Raw genomic sequence first — 17944 nt, 5'->3', positions numbered from 1 at the left:
ACTTTACTGGAACTAACCTGTGAATGTCTATCTGAAGCCTGTTTCAGTGTTCGGGGGGGCTTTAATATACTATACCCCAATATGTGTACTTTTTCTTTTTTTTTGCACAGAATGTTAATGAGTCAAATGGCATATGACTTATCTCTGTGCCCGAGTATATGTTTGATAACTGGGGATACAGCTATGTAACTACTGATGAAAAAACAAGTACATCAAGTACATTAAGTACTGTACCCAAAGCTTAAATTTGTGAAAAGCTGCAGTCAGCTGTGCATGGCTACTTGGGTTTAAGAAATTTGTTTTTGTGTTGTACCAGATGCAGGCTCTGTCTGCCGGTAGCAAGTTTGAGGCTGAAATTCGAGAGGAAAAAGAAGAACGCAAGAGACAAGAAGAGGAGAAAAAACAACGACATGCTGCCTTCAAGCAGCTGCAGTCCACCTTCTGCTCATAACCCACCACAGAAAGCAGATGATGCAGATTGCAAAGTTCAGTGTTACTGAAGTTTTAGAAACACACTCCTTACTTAGACTCAAACCCGTTTCAAATTGTGGCACTTAAATAAAAAACTGATTAATTAAATTAAAATTAAATCTTGACTAAAATAAAAAACATGTCATAACTAGGCACAGGGTGAAGTCCAGGATATGGTTAGCCTTGCACAAAACTGATACCTTGTATATTGTATGTTCGACCTCTAGACTATTTGAAATCCGTCTTTGGGGTTTTTTTTCTGTTTGTTTGTTTTGAGTTTTGTGCTATAACCTTGTTGATGAACAGTAGTTTGCAATCCCACAACTAAACAACCATAAATATGTTTCTGTTTACCTACAGAGTAAATAAAGATGTGTTGTAGACCTAGGCTAAGGACAACAACTGTACACTGAAGTTTAGCCGTATTGCTAAAAGCACACAGAAGACGGCTTCCATTTAATCATGCTTGCATGTTACAGTACTATTTCTCAACTTTGCCTTTGCTAAGACTTCGTTTCTAATGACCCTAGGAAAAAAAAAAGATGTTCTCAAGTGGAGGTCTGATGATAATCCTAATAGTGGCAGGAGACAGTTTTCTAAGTGGCGTCTCTTTAGTTATCCTCTTTCGTAAGGAACCATCTGTATAAAAGACCAATGAGCCATTGTTTGAATAATTCCTTTGTGATGATTTGTGCACAGTAATATGGTGTAAAAGCAGTAGCAAGCACCTTTACTGTGACCAAACAGTATGTTTGTGAGCAGCATCTCAAGTACATGCAAGTTACAAGGTCCCAGGAGAAATGTGCCCATCTAATTTGATTTTACAGGTTCCCTCCTGTAAAAAGAGTGACATATCACAAATTAAGATGTGAAAGGTCTGGTGTCTGTAGACTACGGGATAACAAAAAAAGTACAAGCTGTCACTTCAGTGCCCGATTACACCGAAAAGATGACCCAGAACAAGATAGAAAACATTCACTTCTTTTTTTTTTTTTTTGTAGCTCCAGAAAAGTAAAATCTTCATGTGTTATTTTCAAATGCACTGTGGTGTTTTGGTGTAAGAAACAAAATGTTAGGGAGAGTTCAGTCAATATACACTGGTAACCTCACTACTGTTTTTTTTTTTTTGCCAATGAGCCATTACCTATAGGTTTTTAACTGACTTCAGAGACCGCTGAAATTCAGCTTCATTTCCAAATAGGACAAATGCTGTTTTTTATGTTGTGACTGTGAATTACAGTACTATTCAGTACGACTAAGTCTTGGGCCATCGTTCATTTCTTTAAACTTAGGTAAAATGTGTAGTATTTGAGGTGAAAAATGAATCTATTTTGGAAAAAAGATGTAAGCTGACAAAATGTGGAACAAGTGAGTACCTTTAGAGGCACTGTAACAGAAAACTTGGCAAACAACCTATTTTCTGTGGCATTTCATGCTCACATCAGGTGTCTGACCTGGTCTTGTTTTTCCCATTTCAGAAATAGGGGTAACCTCAGGACTGTTGTCTCAAAATGTGAACTGGAGATTCTCATCCATGCTTTGATCTGTACTAGTTCAAATTATTGTAATACGCTGTTTTCTTGTCTAAAGCATGTAGTAATTGCTTCTAGTCCATCTAAAATGCTGCTGGAAGGCGTTTAACTGATGTTAAATCTTCTCGAAACATCTTTACACTGGCTTCCTGTCAGGTTCAGATTTTAGTTAAAAATGTATGCCCCATCTGTAATGTCCATTTTATTTATGTAACACCAAATCAAAACAACAGTTTCTTTATATTTTAAGGTAAAAACCCTAAAATAGTAATAAAGACCTGCAGTAATTCCCTGATTCTCCAAGCTGGGTTCTTAAGCCCAGGTAGGGGTCTTCTTGCTATCTCACGTGTTAGTCTGAAAACAAAGAACAATTGGGTGTTTCAATCCTTTGCTCCAAAATACTGGAACAGCTTAATCCTCTCTTTTTACACTCTTAACCCTGTGACATTCTTTAAAACAGCTTAAAGACAGGCACTTAGCTAATGTTTTTGCATACTGTGGTGTTTTACTGGTTCATGTAAAAACCATTTTGACTTTGCACAAGCTGTACTTGAATGTCTGTCACTTACTTGTTAAGAACCAATTCAAGTTATTCCTTTAGATACAGTATTTTTATTATTAGCGGCCTGTCACAAAAATGCATAATTTACTCTGATTTAATTCCAACAGAGCGATTTTCAAATTGATGGAGTTTGATTAGAGTTAGAGAGACAGGACAAAAGACATGCTGTGGAAGAGAGCTACGTTACCTGATCCATCCCTAACTATAAGCTTTGTCAAAAAGGAAAGTTTTAAGCCTAATCTTAAAAGTAGAAAGTGTGTTTGCCTCCTGAATCCAAGCTGGGAGCTGGTTCCACAGAAGAGGTGTCTGAAAGCTGAAAGCTCTGCCTCCCATACTACTCAATTACCCATCAACCACAAGTTAATCAACAGTCTGTGTACTTAATCAGATGGGGCCTGATTATTCAAGACCTTGTATGTGAGAAGCAGGATTTTGCATTCAATTCTGGATTTAACAGGGAGGCAATGAATTAAAAGCCAATATAGGAAAACTATAAATTTTCTTTCTAGTCCCTGTCAGTACTGACAGGGATGTTATAATGTTTTTGTATTATATACTATATTTCCATGTTTGTTTGCGTGTGTTTCAGTAAATCACTGTACCTTTTTCCTACCAAAATATAAAGACCTGAGGGTGGCTCAAGACTCTCAGCACTGTATACATGTCCAATGGGAAAAGTCTCACGGCAGTACTTTGAGATCAGAGACAGGCTGTACAGGATAGTCCTGCAGTTCCTTCATTCAGCACATCTGCATAGAAAAGAGATGTATGTGTTACTTCATCATGTAGTCTTAGCTTTATCATTAGCTTTGCTATGCAGCTATGTTGGTAGCATTGGTCTAGAAAAGAGACTGATACTTGAAGAAATAGCTGAATACTTTGGGAAATACTAGGATTTTCACTTCGGTAATCTCGGGGTTGCACTTTCACTTTGCTTAGCGTAAAGACTGGAAGCATGGTTAGCAACTAGCCTAGTTCTGTCCAAACATAGATATAGCAATAGCCTTAAGGCTCCCAATTATGTTTTATGTGGGTTCAGGTCATTTCTAGTATTTGGTACCATTTGAGTCCACATATCAGAACTAAGTGTATTTTGTATAATAATGGGCCAGTAGCTATTTTTCCAAATCTTGTCTTAGCCTAAAATGCCGCATCCCCATGTCACCTTTGTTTAAGTTAAGTTACCAATATGAGTTCAAAATTTTAAAATTATTTCCAGTATAAACTGATATTATTTGTAATTTTGATCATAGGTTTGATAAACATGAGTAATAGTTACTCACTTAAGGATAAAACATCTTTCCTGTTATAGTACTAGGCAGAATAGTTATTGACATGAAATGCATATCATTGTGTGTTTTTAATTTATTCACAGGATGACATTCAAAGTTTAATCTATACAATGTTTTTAGTAATTTTTAACCTAATTTATCTAATTCTTTTTTCATAGTTTGGTATCTAAACCCCAAATATGTCGTGCAGTCAGACTGTATATGGAAAAGGAGACTACAAAGAATATTAAAAATTGTGTTTAACTGATAATAATTGCACAGTACACTGGCAGGATTTTATTTTATTTATGATTATAAATGTTTTAACAATATGCATTTAAAATGTTGAATTTGAAAAATGCAACTTCTTCAAGTTAATGTTATTATCGGATTATACATTTCATTTACAAAATGGTTATTAGTGATTATTACTATGTTGTTGTTTTTTTTATCTGATAGATGTTAGAAACTTTTAAACCTTTACAGGATTAAATTTTCATTGAACAGGAAGAATTACAAATAATTGGGCCATTTCATTCAATGAACAAAATCACGTCCTCTCACTGGTTAAGCAAACGGTGAGGCAAGTATTCACTGGTGTGATGTCACCTTGCGGACAAAATTAATAAAATAAAATAAAACAACGTTATGCATATATTTATGGTTAAATTGAGTACATTTAAAATAAATAATAAATGGAATACTTAAAAAAAAACTGGACCAAATTTCATTAAAATGTATTCTTAATTTAAAAGACATGAATTGAAGTTTCAGAACACAGATTACAGATCATGGCTTTTTTTCAGTGGTACTTTATTAATACCTTGTAAAGTACATTTAGGGGGCATTTAGCATGTCACACATGGAGAATTTGGACAAAATTGTTCAAGCATTATATCTTCAGCTTGACTAGTATACTATTCTAATAGTTTATGAAACCGCCTCTCACGAAATCATAAATGATACTACTTTGAAATGGCATTAAATAGTAGAAATGACCAAAATGTTAGCACCAAAGTGTTACGTAGATTGATAAATAGATTCAGATCTTCCAGGACCTGAAACTAAAAAGTGTTTTTGAAAAATGTATTAGCCAGTATACTTCACAGTGCTAATGCATCTATTTCCTCTTGTAGTCTCACTTTTGGAAAGAAAGTACTTTTTTCCCAATGATGTTGATCTATATCTAAAACAAAATTTAAGAAATCCTTTACAGAAACACTGACACATGGGCAGCAGTTTGGCTGTTGTGGAAGATGCAGTCCTCTCATCTTTTTTTAAACAATATGCAGTGTCACTACCTGTGGAATGACTGTAATGTCATCTGTTAGCACCATACCTGCAACATACTGAAATCACACTAGTAAAAATTAGTTTTTAAAAATTAGTAAATAAGTAAATATTGCATATGTGCAGAACCTGCTCTGTTCTGAGTGAGGTCATTGCCTTTAATTTGTCAGCTTTGAAGGGCAGAAGTACATTTTGGGTTGCTATACGGATGTAGAAAACAGTAAAATAATTATTATTTTCTGATACATAGATAATAAAAGAAATTCTAGAAGATCAAATAGATCCACAAGCCCAATGAAGCAGAGAGGCTCTAACCTAAACAGTGTAAGGCGCATTTTATGTTCCTGATCATTTTATTTAGTCTCTATTAATGTACTAAGTTGTAGCATGTTATTGTCGACATATAACCAACCAGTGTATGGATTGCATACTTTATCAGTGATTTGTTGTAGAAATGGACAGAGTATTTTTTGATGAATAAATTGTCTTTTGTTTTATTAGAAAAGTTGCCAAATATTAAAGTCAGCAAAATATATTTTTCAGCACTGTATAGATATTGTATTTCTGCTGTCTCTGTCAGAATGGTAATGTTAAACTTAACTGCAATAAATGATAAATAGAATGGTAAACATTGTGAATCATTTTGCTTGTAGCATTGGCTTACTTTCTTTGGGGACTTGTTCCTACCCTCTCTCCATATATTTCTCTCTGTCTCAGAATGAAATTGCTTTTCTAGTTTGAGTTCCAGACTGATTAGCAGCTGTTGACTAACTATTACACAAAATTGTAGTTAACAAGGAACAGAAAACAGGTGTGACTATGAAAGAGGTCATTATGGGCTACAACTCCCAAAGTCCCACATGATCCTGTTCATTCACAGTGTTCCAGCTGCTCAGTGTACGCTGTCCCAGCATCTTACATCTTGCTGCTGTGTGCTGTGGGGAGTGTAGGAATTTGGTACCATGTCTTGACAGTCTTCTTTTTTATCTTTGAACAAGGGAAATAACACCAAACAAACATGTAGGTTTCTGTTGCAATGTTTGGTTCTTCAACACTTTGTTTTTTGTCACAAAAAGACCTTACTACGATCTTCCAGGGCATTGCCAAAGCAATCTGCAGTTGTCATGGGCATGTTAATCTAGAAGCTAAATTTAAGAAGTCTGAACTTCAGTTTGTTTAGAAAATATTTATTTCCTGTAATGTACACTGTACAAAGGCACATACACATTTGAAGGAACATTTCTTCACTTTAGTCTGAAGTCACTACATGATTTCTTTTATAATATACCATATAGATAACACATAGATTCTCATTCAATGAACAGCCTTAAAAGAGAAAACTATTCTAAATGCAAAATTTTGCTATTCTACCTACTAGCTTTCTTTGCTTAATATAAAAACATTTAATATTGGAAAAAATGAAAATTATTCATTTTGTATTTGCATAATGATTGAGACAATTATCTTTCAAAATAAAAGGTTTAATCCATAGACCAATCAGCAGTCAGTATCATTCTATCAATTACTACTGAGCCATATGCCAAGCAGGTAAGTCTAATGTTACACAGTTCACTTTACATCATGAGTGTCTTTGTTCTAATGGGATTCCAGAGATTATCCATAGCAGCTTACCATAACAACCATCTGATGTTATGTTGTGATTGTCAGCTCATGCTGCTAGTCTGCAGTACCGTCAGTTCTGTTGCTAGACCATAAGAATTAACAACATGAATGCCAGAGAAGAGTTTCTTAATTTTGTCCCTTGCTTTACTGTCTGCACTTCCAGTACTGCTGCTGCACCTATGAATTTTATATTGCTAGTCATCTCCCTTTTTTTTTTTTTTTTTTTTTTTGCTCCTTTTGCTATTTTTTTTCTGTCATATATAAATAAAGTTAACAGTCACCAAAGTTGAATCTGAACTTTGAATACTCACATAGGTTAAGGATAGGAAAAGCTGTCAAACATTACCCTCTTTTTCTCATCATTTTTCTTCAGTCACTGTTACACCATCTACCCTGTTTCACAGCCCACGGCTTTACAAGATCACACAGACTTAGCCTGTTGGCAGGATAACTCTATGGAAGAAAGAGAGATGAGTCTAAATTTGTCATTGTCACTGTGAGCATGCTTGCAAATGTTAATGCAGATCACTGTACTTATTGTTATCCTGACCTTTTCACTTTTTAATAACATGTACATTTTGTGAGTGCTGCTTTTATAGCTTTGCTCTCAAATGTATTTTTGCTAGAAAACTAATTCTATTTAATTTGATAATAAAGGTAAATAAGAAATTCTATAACCTCTATAAATAGGTAATGTAGTGTTGCCACTGGGCACTCACAGGCAAGGATGACAACATGCAAACTCTTGATTCAAACCCAGAATATTCCTACTGGCCACTCCACCACTGTGTCACGTTCTGGATCATTCAGTTGTCATGTACTGTATTGCTTGTTGTAGCTGGGAACTGTAAGTTTATTCTGGCCTGCAACTGTTTATGTCTGGTCCCAGTCAAGTAATATTCATACGTTATTCCTGTTAAGTCTATCGGAACCTACCCTTTAGCTAGCTTAAGTCAGTAAGTTCTCAAAGCAGGTATTACATTTGAACAAGGTACATCTGAATTTCTACACAGTAAATTGCTTACTTGGAATTCAATAAATATCTTATCCTTGTATGAGAAGCGTGAAAATTTAGTTGATACAAAATGCAATCAAACTGCTCCATGGCTCCCCAAAATAAAAATAAAAACCTAGAATAGATTTAAATTTTGGCTCCTGTGTACTTCTAACCATGGATTTTTCACAATCATTCTTTAAACACAGCAATTCTGCAATTTTCATTTGATTTTGGAGAAAAGAATTAACCAAATCTGGCAAGATGTGCAGTTGGTGAGTAGCAACTGTCTGTTAGTGTGGTTAAAAATACAGTAATGGGGCAAGCATGACAGTGAAACTGCAGTAGCACTCAAGTGCTGTCGATAAGGTGATGCCTAAATATAAATTGTGTATTTTCATGAGCTGAGTGACCAAACTTTTTGATCGTACCTTGTAAGTTTGAAGTGTGATAAGAGAACAGTTTAGACTGTTCTTATTCAGTCATGTAAATTCTTCTATGATCCTTGCATTTTCATCATCTTGAATTACTTTTCCTTAAGTATTAAATGTTCAAACACACACATCTCCCTATACCCCACTCCGCGCACATTCTTCCATCCTTGCTAGTCAGTCATTTTAACTAATACAACTGCCAGTAGTTACTGGTTCCCCTGCTTTGAGCACTGAGGACTTGAAGTGATTTGAGGGAGGAGGTGAGGGAGCCTGCAGCAGTACTTATATATATCTGGCATACATTTGAATTTTTATAATGTTGAATCATAAATTCAAATTTACCAAATTCAATCAAATACCTCCTGACAACAAATATATCTGCCTCCACTTGCATATTCTCTCGGTCTCTTTGAGAATCTTCCCTTCAGCATTCTTACTCCATCCTCTCATTTCCATCACCGTTGATCTGCACCACACAGTCCTTGTTCATAGGCTCTTTTGAATGGGCTGTATCAAAGTGCTGGTTGCTCACTGTGTACCTTCCACAGGCATCCAAACCCAAAGCAGGGACAAAGCGGCGGTCAAACTGGATTTCTTGGCGCAGATAAGAGGTCCTCTTCTGGCAAGTGTCGCCAGTTCCCTCCTGCAAGGCTGATAGGAAGACAACTAACTCAAAGTGGGTTGATGAACCCTCACACAGGACAGGATAGAGGGGGCTCCGACGGTCCAGGGGGTGGTAAAAGGTGAGTGGGAAAATGAAGAAGGGGCATGGCTGCTGGCCCAAATGGTCCAAATAGAAGTCCAATGAAGTCTGGTGCAGAGCTTGGCCTTCATGCTCCTCGTATAGCACAGCACTCACCTTTACATCCACCAGAGGCCGCTGCAGCAGATTGGTGACTCGAAGCATGAGGCACGTCTGACCCAGGTGTTGGCCCACCACTGCCTGGTGGCTGAATTGTATGGCTCCTGCTCGCTTCTGGGGGCGGGCAATCTTGGCTACAAATGCACCTGAAAGTTAAGACGAAGTCTTGTTCATGTTGTTTTTTTAGCCAGTTAATCACATTTTTTTAGTAATGTTTCTTTGTACTAAACCATAGCACAGGAAATATTTTTCTCAAGCATCATGGAAAACCCCCCACAAAATGAGTAGTTAATAGTAATGGTTGCAGCATATGACCAAAGAACATGAAAACATGAAGTGCCATTAAGCTGAAAACTTTTTCTCAAATTATTATGAAATTATTTTAAACCTCTGCATATAAAAAGGATTATAATTCCTAAACACCTAATGTAATACTTTTGCTAAATGCTTTATACCTCTCCACAAATCGCTACCTTATTATGGTGGAGGGGTTTTTGTGTCCCAGGGATACCAGGGGCTATGTTGTCTGAGGCTTTTTGTCCCCTGGTAGGGTCTCCCAATGAAAATTGGTCCTGGGTGATGGACCAGACAAAGACCAATTAAAAAAAACCCTATGAGCAGAAGATTGAGGGAACCATTTACCCTGTGCAGGATAGGGTTAACCAAGACCCTGCCCTGGAGCCAGCCCCGGGGAGGGTGTCCGAGGGCGAGCGTCTTAGTCCATGGAGCTCATTTGGGCACAGCCCAAAAAATAAACATGGGCCCACCTTCCTGTAGGCATACCATCCCCACATTGCGCTGCAGGGCTCGGGTGCAATGTGTGCTAGGTAGAGGCCAAGGTCAGAGACCAATCCCAGGCTACCAAGACTAGCAACTGGAACATGGAATGTCACCTCTCTGGTGGGGAACGAGCCTGAGTTAATGTGTATCGTCTGTTCTTATAAGAATGACGGCCTTCTTGGAGTCCCTGGACAGGGTGCTTGAGGGTGTGCTCTATCTGGGGGCTCTGTCGTCCTACTGGGAGACTCCAACGCTCATGTGGGCAATGACAGTGAGATCTGGAGGGGCGTGAGTGGCAGGAATGACCTGCCATATCTGAAACAAAGTGGTGTTGTGTTACTGGACTTCTGTACAAACCACAGTTTGTCCATAACAAACACCATGTTTGAACATACAGGTGTCCATAAGTGCACTTGGCACCAGGACTCTCTAAGCAACATGTTGATGATTAATTTTGTAATCATATCATCAGATGTGTGGCCTTATGTTCTGGACACTCGGTAAAGAGAGGTGCTGAAGTGTCAACTGATCACCACCTGGTGGTGAGTTGGATCAGGTGGCAGGGCAGGATGCTGGACAGATCTGGTGTGCCTAAACCTATAGTGAGGGTTCACAGGGAACACCTGTCCCAGTCCTTCAACTCCCACCTCCAGCAGAGCTTCGACAGTGAGTCCAAATGCACTCAGCACCTCAATTGCTGAAACTGCTGCACTGAGCTGTGGCCACAAGGTGGTTGGTGCCTGCCGTGGTGGTAACCCCCGAACCAGATGGTGAAGGGAACCGTTAGGCTGAAGAAGCAAAAATGTAAAAATATGTAATGTCCAAAATGTTATGGTCCTAACTGTATGGAGAGGCAGACAACTACAGCAAGTTCATATAGAAATTGGGGAATTGTATGTCTGATAGAAAATGTTTAGACTTTTGAAAAACATATAATATTTCTGCTTTTTTTTCAGTAGTAAAACAGAAACAAAAGGTAATAGACAATGGAAAGACTAAAAGTAAAATACAAGCACTTGGATAAACATCATTACTTTCCTCACTTGTTCTGATGGTGTGCATTGTCATCAGATAAATGCACATTTCTGATTTCTATATAGCAAAGGCAGTGATCATGATAGTGGAAACAATTTTAGACCAAAGAATGATGTTTAAACTTCAAAATATCTTTTAAAATGTTAGAAGCACAACTGTATTCTTAAAGTGCCCTATTTTTACATTACTGTACTAAATGTGTCTCAAATCACAGGAGAATAACTTAAAATATATGACTATTTCTTAAGCCTCTTACACTGTGCACTGCTTTTGGTTCATTTATTAATGGTAAACTGGTCATTTTTCAATGAAAAGTTGGAGCAGTGTTACTGGGTTGGACCTGGTAACACTCACACATCGGTAAAGTAAAGTGTGGTTTGATCTGTGAATTTTTGTGAGGAGCAGCGTAACGTTTGAATAAAGCTTGAAAAAGGTTCAGACAAAAGATGCCAGTGTCCAAGATAGAATAGCATTTCTATGGGATGAAGTCAACAATATTACATATCTAATTTTCTGGCTACCTAGAAATATATTCATGGGATTTATCTCTGGAAGTGCAATACCTGGAGTATTCCAGCAGGTGTCACATTTTTTTAGCCTCAGAAGCTTTAAAACTGCAATCTCTGTTCTGCCTCATGAGGTTGGAATCCTATAGCTTTTTTTCTTATCTCAGGATTAATGAAACAGATCTTGTAACATGTTGTATTATAAGATATTTGTTTAATTAATCTTTAGATCTTTTGTTGTGCCATAAGATCTAGTTTTCCACTTCAAATGTTTATGATTAGGATGTGGATAGGTGTTTTGGAGATTACTGGTTTGATTTAAGCACTGACTGAGACTGGCAACCTGTCTGGGGTGTATTTTGTCTCTTGCCCAGATTCACAAAGTCTGCTGTGAAAGGTTCCAGCCTATGAGAAAAATGTCAACATGAGCAATTTCACAAAGAAATGATAGTATGATTCATTTAGTATGATTTACACGTTTTCCTTTAGACTTTGGGCTACCACTAAAACACCTTCTATTGTGAATATGTAAATGTCAACTCAGTGTGGTAGTTATTTTCTGTTATGTTTCCCAAATAGTAAATTAAACTTAAGACTGAGAATTGTCTTAGAATAATTGATGTTTTGATGGAGAGATGTACCTGTGATAAATGCTTCCAGCATGAGCCCAAGCAGCATCTGTACAGCCAACAGTGCTATAGCACTGGGGCAGTCTCCACTGGGGAACATAGTGCCATAGCCGATGGTTAGCTGAGTCTCCAGGGAGAAGGAAAATGCAGCAGTGAAGCTTGTAATGTGCTTTACACAGAGCACATGCCCCTGTGGGGGCGCATCATGATCCTGCACAGCAAGGTCCCCATTTAGGTGTGCCAGCAAGTACCACAGACAGGCAAACAACAGCCAGTGGGCCAGGAAGGAGGTGCAGAAGGCCAGGAGGACCCATCTCCAGCGCAGACTCACCAACAATCCCCACACATCCTGCAGGGCCAACAGCCAGGCTCTGCGTAAAGTCTCATGCCATGAGCCCGAAGAACACACAGTGGGGCGAAGTGCACAGTGTCCATCTTTGGTGATCAGACGCTGGTGAGGTGGAGCGGACAGGAGAGGTGATGAGGAAGCCTTGCCACCCAGAACACTGCTGTTCGATTTGGTTGTCATGCTTATGGGCAAAGTGAAGGTGATGATGATCCTGAAATGAAATAACAGGGGAGCTGACTAACATAGATGATCAGTAATTATCCATACAACTTTTATCAGCATTTTTCCCATACAAAAATAGATGTAAAGAAAAAAAAGAGCTAGAAGTTAGTCACACTGTGGTATGAAATTTGCCCATGTATGGAAAAGAGGTGGGGATGGGGGCTTTGTGATCTGTGGGTAAATTATTAGAGAGCTCGCAATAGCTTCTCAAGTTCCTGTTTTCTCTCTACATACTTCTTGTGACTGCTGTTTTGAATCGCATCATTTTGCTGAATAATTTCAGCTTGGTTAAAAGGACAATAAGTTCAGGTTATTCACTCCTGTCTCTTTTCTCCAGTAAATGAGCACAGAGAGCAGTTCCTACTATCTAAAGATTATAACTGTAATTAGAATTTAGTTGAAAAAAGGTCTTGATGCACTGCTGCCTGTAAGTTGGTGGATTCTTTTAGTTATGCTAAGCTAACCAAATGCTAAATCTATCTATCTATCTATCTATCTATCTATCTATCTATCTATCTATCTATCTATCTATCTATCTATCTATCTATCTATCTATCTATCTATCTATCTATCTATCTATCTATCTATCTATCTATCTATCTATCTATCTATCTATCTATCTATCTATCTATCTATCTGTCTGTTTGTGTGTCAAATACATTTTCACTGGAACTCTCACTTGATGCAAGTGTGGCAAGCTATCATTAAACTGAAAAAACAAAATAAACCTATCAGTGAGATCCCAGGAAGTGTGCAAGTGACTTCTTCAGTCTCAGCTGAGTTCAGGTTTCGCCTGCCTTATAAATAGTACCGAAACTAGAACCAGGTGTAAATAAACTTCAGGACAGTTGTGCCGTCCACTTAGGTGGAGTTTGTTTGTTTTCCCCCATGTATAATTCACAACAATCCTCCTGGTACTTAAACCTGTACACTATTACTCTGTTTTTACCGGAGACCCAGTTCTTAAGGTGGACCAATTTTGGTGTAGTGTGTTTAGGCAGACAGAGAAAATACGTCTCAGATGTTCTGTTACTCCTGACACATAAGGAATCACAAAAGACTGCTTAGGAGGCGATTGTCCTTCTCTCCTGGATTGCTTGAAGCATTCTTAAGGTGTCTTCCCAGCTTTGACAAATCTCCAGCTTGGATAACTACATTTACTCAGGGCCTTTTTGAGATGTTGTTGTTCTGCTTCCTTGGCAGCTGTGTCTGTTTGGATGGTGTTCACTATCTGTTGTGGCATCCTTATGACACGTAGTGTGTTCTCCAGTGGATAAGTGATAAGAATCAAATCTTAAATATTGATTGTCTACTAATCGGAAGGTTAGTGGTTTGATTCCAGGCTGCTCCAATCTGCAAGTCAAATATCCTTGGGCAAGATACTAACCCCAACTTATCCTCTGCTGTCTGCATGCACTGGAGTATAAATGTGTGTGAATGCTAGATAGAAAGAACTTCAGCATAGAAGAAGTGCTTGTATGAATGGGTGAATGAGCCAAGTTGTATAAACTGCTCTGAGTACTCAGGCAGAGTAGAAAAGTGCTACTAGGATCTGGATACACTGGTTTAAAAAAAGTCAGTGTCTACTGTACACTTTCAAATGTTTCCCATTAATGATGGAATTTTCACAGTCTAACTCCTTTCATATCCTCTCTGGTGTTTGTCTATTAAGTTAATGTGATTATTGAATTGTGGCACGTCCTGATTTTCTCCCAGGTGTCATTCACATACCTGAACCAAAGGGTTTAGGAAAGGACTGCCTAAAGTTGGTACATGAGTATGAACAAACATAAGATGGCAGACTACAGGAACCACCTGAGATGCAGCTACAGATGCAGAGAGTCAGCTGCTAAACAAACTGGTAAGGCATTTTTACAATGTCACAACTCAGGGACAATATCAACTCTGTTTCACAACTTGGAATGGAAATACAGAGGGTTTATAACAATTTAAACCACTGGTTTGCCAGAGTAGGCATAAGACTTTTCTGTCTGGAAACAAGAAGACTCTTTTAGATGTTTTCTGGCAAATGATTTACTTGTACCAGAATGGTGGGAAGAAAGAACATCTAACTTTCTGTCTGTCTGTCTTTAATGCAATAATGCACAACTTTGTGATTAATATTAACTATAGCAGATATATTTGCAGGCAATCCTCACAGGCAGAGAGCTAGTCCTGTCCTCTCCAGAGTTTCTATTTCTATGTCAATATTGTTGCCAGGAGATTAGAGCAGGTCCCAGCTGGGAATCTGTCTGAGGAACACAGCAACATGCAGAGTAGGAATGCATCTTTCATCTGCAGGGAGCTTTAAACTTACTGCACTACATGGCTCTCCACTTGTCTTGTTCACCAGTTACAATATACATTTACCACCCTTTTACGCATTTATTAAGCAACTCCCTTTTACACATAAACACATCAAAAAGATAATGCAAAAATATTTAAATACTTAATTCTCTCATACATTTCATAACTATTTAAAACACAAAGAGGAAAATAAATATATGGTGTGGGTTGTCAGTTACTGACAAATTGAGGTAATAAGTGGAGTGGTGAATCGACTGCTGATCATTTTGTAGTTTGTCTTCGGCTGCTGGGGAAACATCAGTCTGATTAAATGAAGCCAAGCATTTACATGAGAGCCATGTGCTTGTTTCCTTGTATTTTCCTTGTAATTTCAGTCTGTAAGCTGTCACTGGATCAGCTTGTGATCACGTGAGCCATTGGAAAAAGCAGAACTGAGGCAAAACATAAGTATCGGTCACATTTCTGTGTGTTCAGTACAGATCTGGAGTCAGCATGTAGTTAACCTAGCTTAGTATAAAGACTAAGAGCAGTTCCAAACGAGTATGCTGGCTCTATCCTGTCTAGCAAATAAGTAGCTAAGTAGTAGTGTTCTATATCGTTTGTTTAGTCAGAGATGTTATAAATTATAGATGAACCACCTAAAAATCCCTAACCACAAATCTATGGAAAGTTCTATATTGCCAAAATGGTAGATCTATGCCATATACAACTGTATCCCCAAAAGCCAGTTGCCTGCTTCATAAGAACTAAATCAAGGCGTGGAATGGTAGAAGCAACGTAGAAGTAAACATGATAAAATGATTTACATATGAAAATGTCTCTTTTCACATTTTTCTGGTGTTAAAAAATGTGAATACTTGGTTCTTGAATATTTTGAAAAAGAAAAATATTAATATTAAGTATTAGAATCTTATATGCATCCATCAATTAGTCCAACAGCAAAATTAGAGTCAGAGTTCATGAAGTAAATTGAAAGAATTCAATAGGTAGGCACCAAAGCTTAGTGTCACTGCTCCGAGTGCAATACTGCCACAATGTCTCTTACTCATTTTATGCTATGATGTTGAATAATCAGTGATTTATGGTCATAATTCTGTTTGCGTTTTTTTCTGTTTTCTAAGTTGGTAACTTAGACTTGAGAATGAATTCAATGTTAGAATTTATGGTCAGTTGTCAAAGTTAATGTTTCTGTCAAAAAGAGAATTCCTCTAGACATTTAGGAGACGAAATATAAGGCCCACAGCTGAAGTCAGTTTTGTACTTATATATATTGTATGTATTTATATGCAAAATATTTTAAATAACTTAATTTAGGTGATTATGATGTTGCAGATATGTTTTTTTCTCCATTTCTCCACACTGTTATTCATAGGGCATTGTGTTCACTTAAAAACAAATTTGTAAGAACTACAGACACAGACTGGCAGATGCAGTTTGCCTGTGAACCACCAAACTTTCAAAACAGACTCTACCTTGAATATTTTATACATAGCAGCTGTGGTATCATGTTTGTAAAAACACTAGATGAAGCTATCTCTGTAAAGGTCATTAATGTACTTTGTAAATACTGCTGTTTAATGCAGTATGCAGTCTGTATGAGTTCAGTTTTTCTGACCTCATAGAGATGTCTGTTATTTATACTACAGCCTCGTTTTTGTACGATGATGTATGATGAACACTTTGTGTAACTGCTTTACTTACTTTAACTAATGGAAGTTATTTACTCTAAGTAACAGAAATTTTGCCTGATAGTGCCTCAAAAGTCTTTTTCGTATCTTTGTTAATGTAAAAGGAAGTAGACTAGTTAGTGGAAATAAGTGCTTATTGCCAGCTCAGTGGGGTGCACCTAGGTTTATATAACAATCAGGCTGCAGCTGTTCACTTCTTGTATTTGAACAAGCAAGTCTAAATACAAATATGAGATGAGTGATCATCTACATCACTGTAGCAATCATTAGTCTACTACATCTATTACAATTATCAGAGCCCACAAATTTCACTGATGTTACCCGACCAATCCTGTTTTTTATTACAAAGTCAACAAGTTAGATTAAAATAAGGGCACTTCAAAGGTTCCGCAGGACTGATGAGGTTGATCAGCTGATAACTAATTGCTCACTATCCATGTAGCAGTGTTTCAAGTCTGTCAGCATCACACGCATAAGGTTTTACTTACCTATTACTGTAGTCAGGGCTACACCTGGGCCCTATGACCTTTTCACCTTAGAGCTGATCTGAGGTCTGACAAGTGGGAAAAGTGGCTGAAGCAAATAGAGAGACTGTGCTGTTAGATCCTTGGAAGATGAGGTTTACTATCCAAGAAATCCTTAGCAGAAAGTGTCACTCCAGAGAAGTTTTTCAGTGTGGGAGTGGGACTGAGCACAGCTCCTCTGATCTGCAGCTTCCAGCTCTGGGGTGAGGATGATTCAGTTGGTCACATTACTCTGCATGGAGCCTATTAGTGTTCCCGGAAGACAGAAGATGGGGGAAGGGGGAAAGAACAACACCTTGTCACAGTTCATTCAAAGAACTGCTTAGTGCTAGCTGATGTTCTGCAGCTGTGAAAAATTGAGTTTTCTGCTGGGGGGCATATAGGTATATGCATATATGTCCCAGTATCTGTAATATCTGTTTGTGAATATACGTTTTGCTTATATATCTATTAATTTTATGGTAACTTAATTATGTATAAATATGTTTTGAATTGATTTTCTATATCTCAACTCTTAATGGAGGAATTAGCACTATTCTTCCCTCATTTGGTGTTTTGATGATGGTGGTGCAGAGTACTCTGTAATAAAAAAAAATAAAAAAAACATACAGTAGATGCTCAAATAAATTATATCTGTTGACTACAAAGTGGCTGCCCTTCTGATAATGTGATCCTGGAAGTAAATGTTTAGGTTTGGGCCTTCCGTAATTAAATTTACTGCAATCTTCTGCAAAGACAAAAACGTAAAGAAAATTCTGTATGAAGCCTTGTAATCAAAGCTTTTCTACTTTTTTTTTTTTTTTAAGTATGGAGTGACAGCTCGTTGGTTCAGTGAAAGCACTGCTACCTCAGAGGAAGAGTTCGA

The 17944-nt window shown here is 37.7% G+C and overlaps 2 protein-coding genes across 2 annotated transcripts in view; one reads left to right on the top strand and one right to left on the bottom strand.

Moving 5' to 3' along the window:
• efhd1 (EF-hand domain family, member D1) overlaps positions 1 to 5755 on the top strand; it is a 29043-nt gene extending 23288 nt beyond the window's left edge. The window contains exon 4 of the mRNA XM_026192372.2: positions 317 to 5755. Within this exon, the coding sequence (XP_026048157.1) occupies positions 317 to 451 (135 nt within the window). The 3' untranslated portion in view covers positions 452 to 5755. The remainder of the gene's footprint in view (positions 1 to 316) is intronic.
• On the bottom strand, positions 5067 to 17448 carry kcnj13 (potassium inwardly rectifying channel subfamily J member 13). Its single transcript, XM_026191258.2, has 3 exons — positions 17044 to 17448; positions 12002 to 12549; positions 5067 to 9185 (listed from the first exon to the last, which is right to left on the bottom strand). Exons 2-3 carry the CDS (start codon positions 12516 to 12518, stop codon positions 8611 to 8613), a joined length of 1092 nt encoding a protein of 363 aa, XP_026047043.1. The 5' UTR covers positions 12519 to 12549; positions 17044 to 17448; the 3' UTR covers positions 5067 to 8610.
• Between the last annotated feature and the right edge of the window lie 496 nt (positions 17449 to 17944).

This window comes from Astatotilapia calliptera, chromosome 14 (genome assembly GCF_964374335.1).
Source record: "Astatotilapia calliptera chromosome 14, fAstCal68.1, whole genome shotgun sequence".
NCBI classification, from domain to species: domain Eukaryota; kingdom Metazoa; phylum Chordata; class Actinopteri; order Cichliformes; family Cichlidae; genus Astatotilapia; species Astatotilapia calliptera.
The sequence above is the reverse complement of the archived record's forward strand: the minus strand, read 5'-3'. Positions and strand labels throughout refer to the sequence as shown.

What these genes read in the sequence shown, in the direction of transcription:
- kcnj13 (XM_026191258.2), bottom strand. Translation starts at nt 12,518, where the DNA reads ATGACAACCAAATCGAACAGCAGTGTTCTGGGTGGCAAGGCTTCCTCA. An exon ending in GCTGGAAGCATTTATCACAG is followed by an intron (nt 9,186 to 12,001) that starts GTACATCTCTCC and finishes CTTAACTTTCAG; the next exon opens with GTGCATTTGTAGCCAAGATT.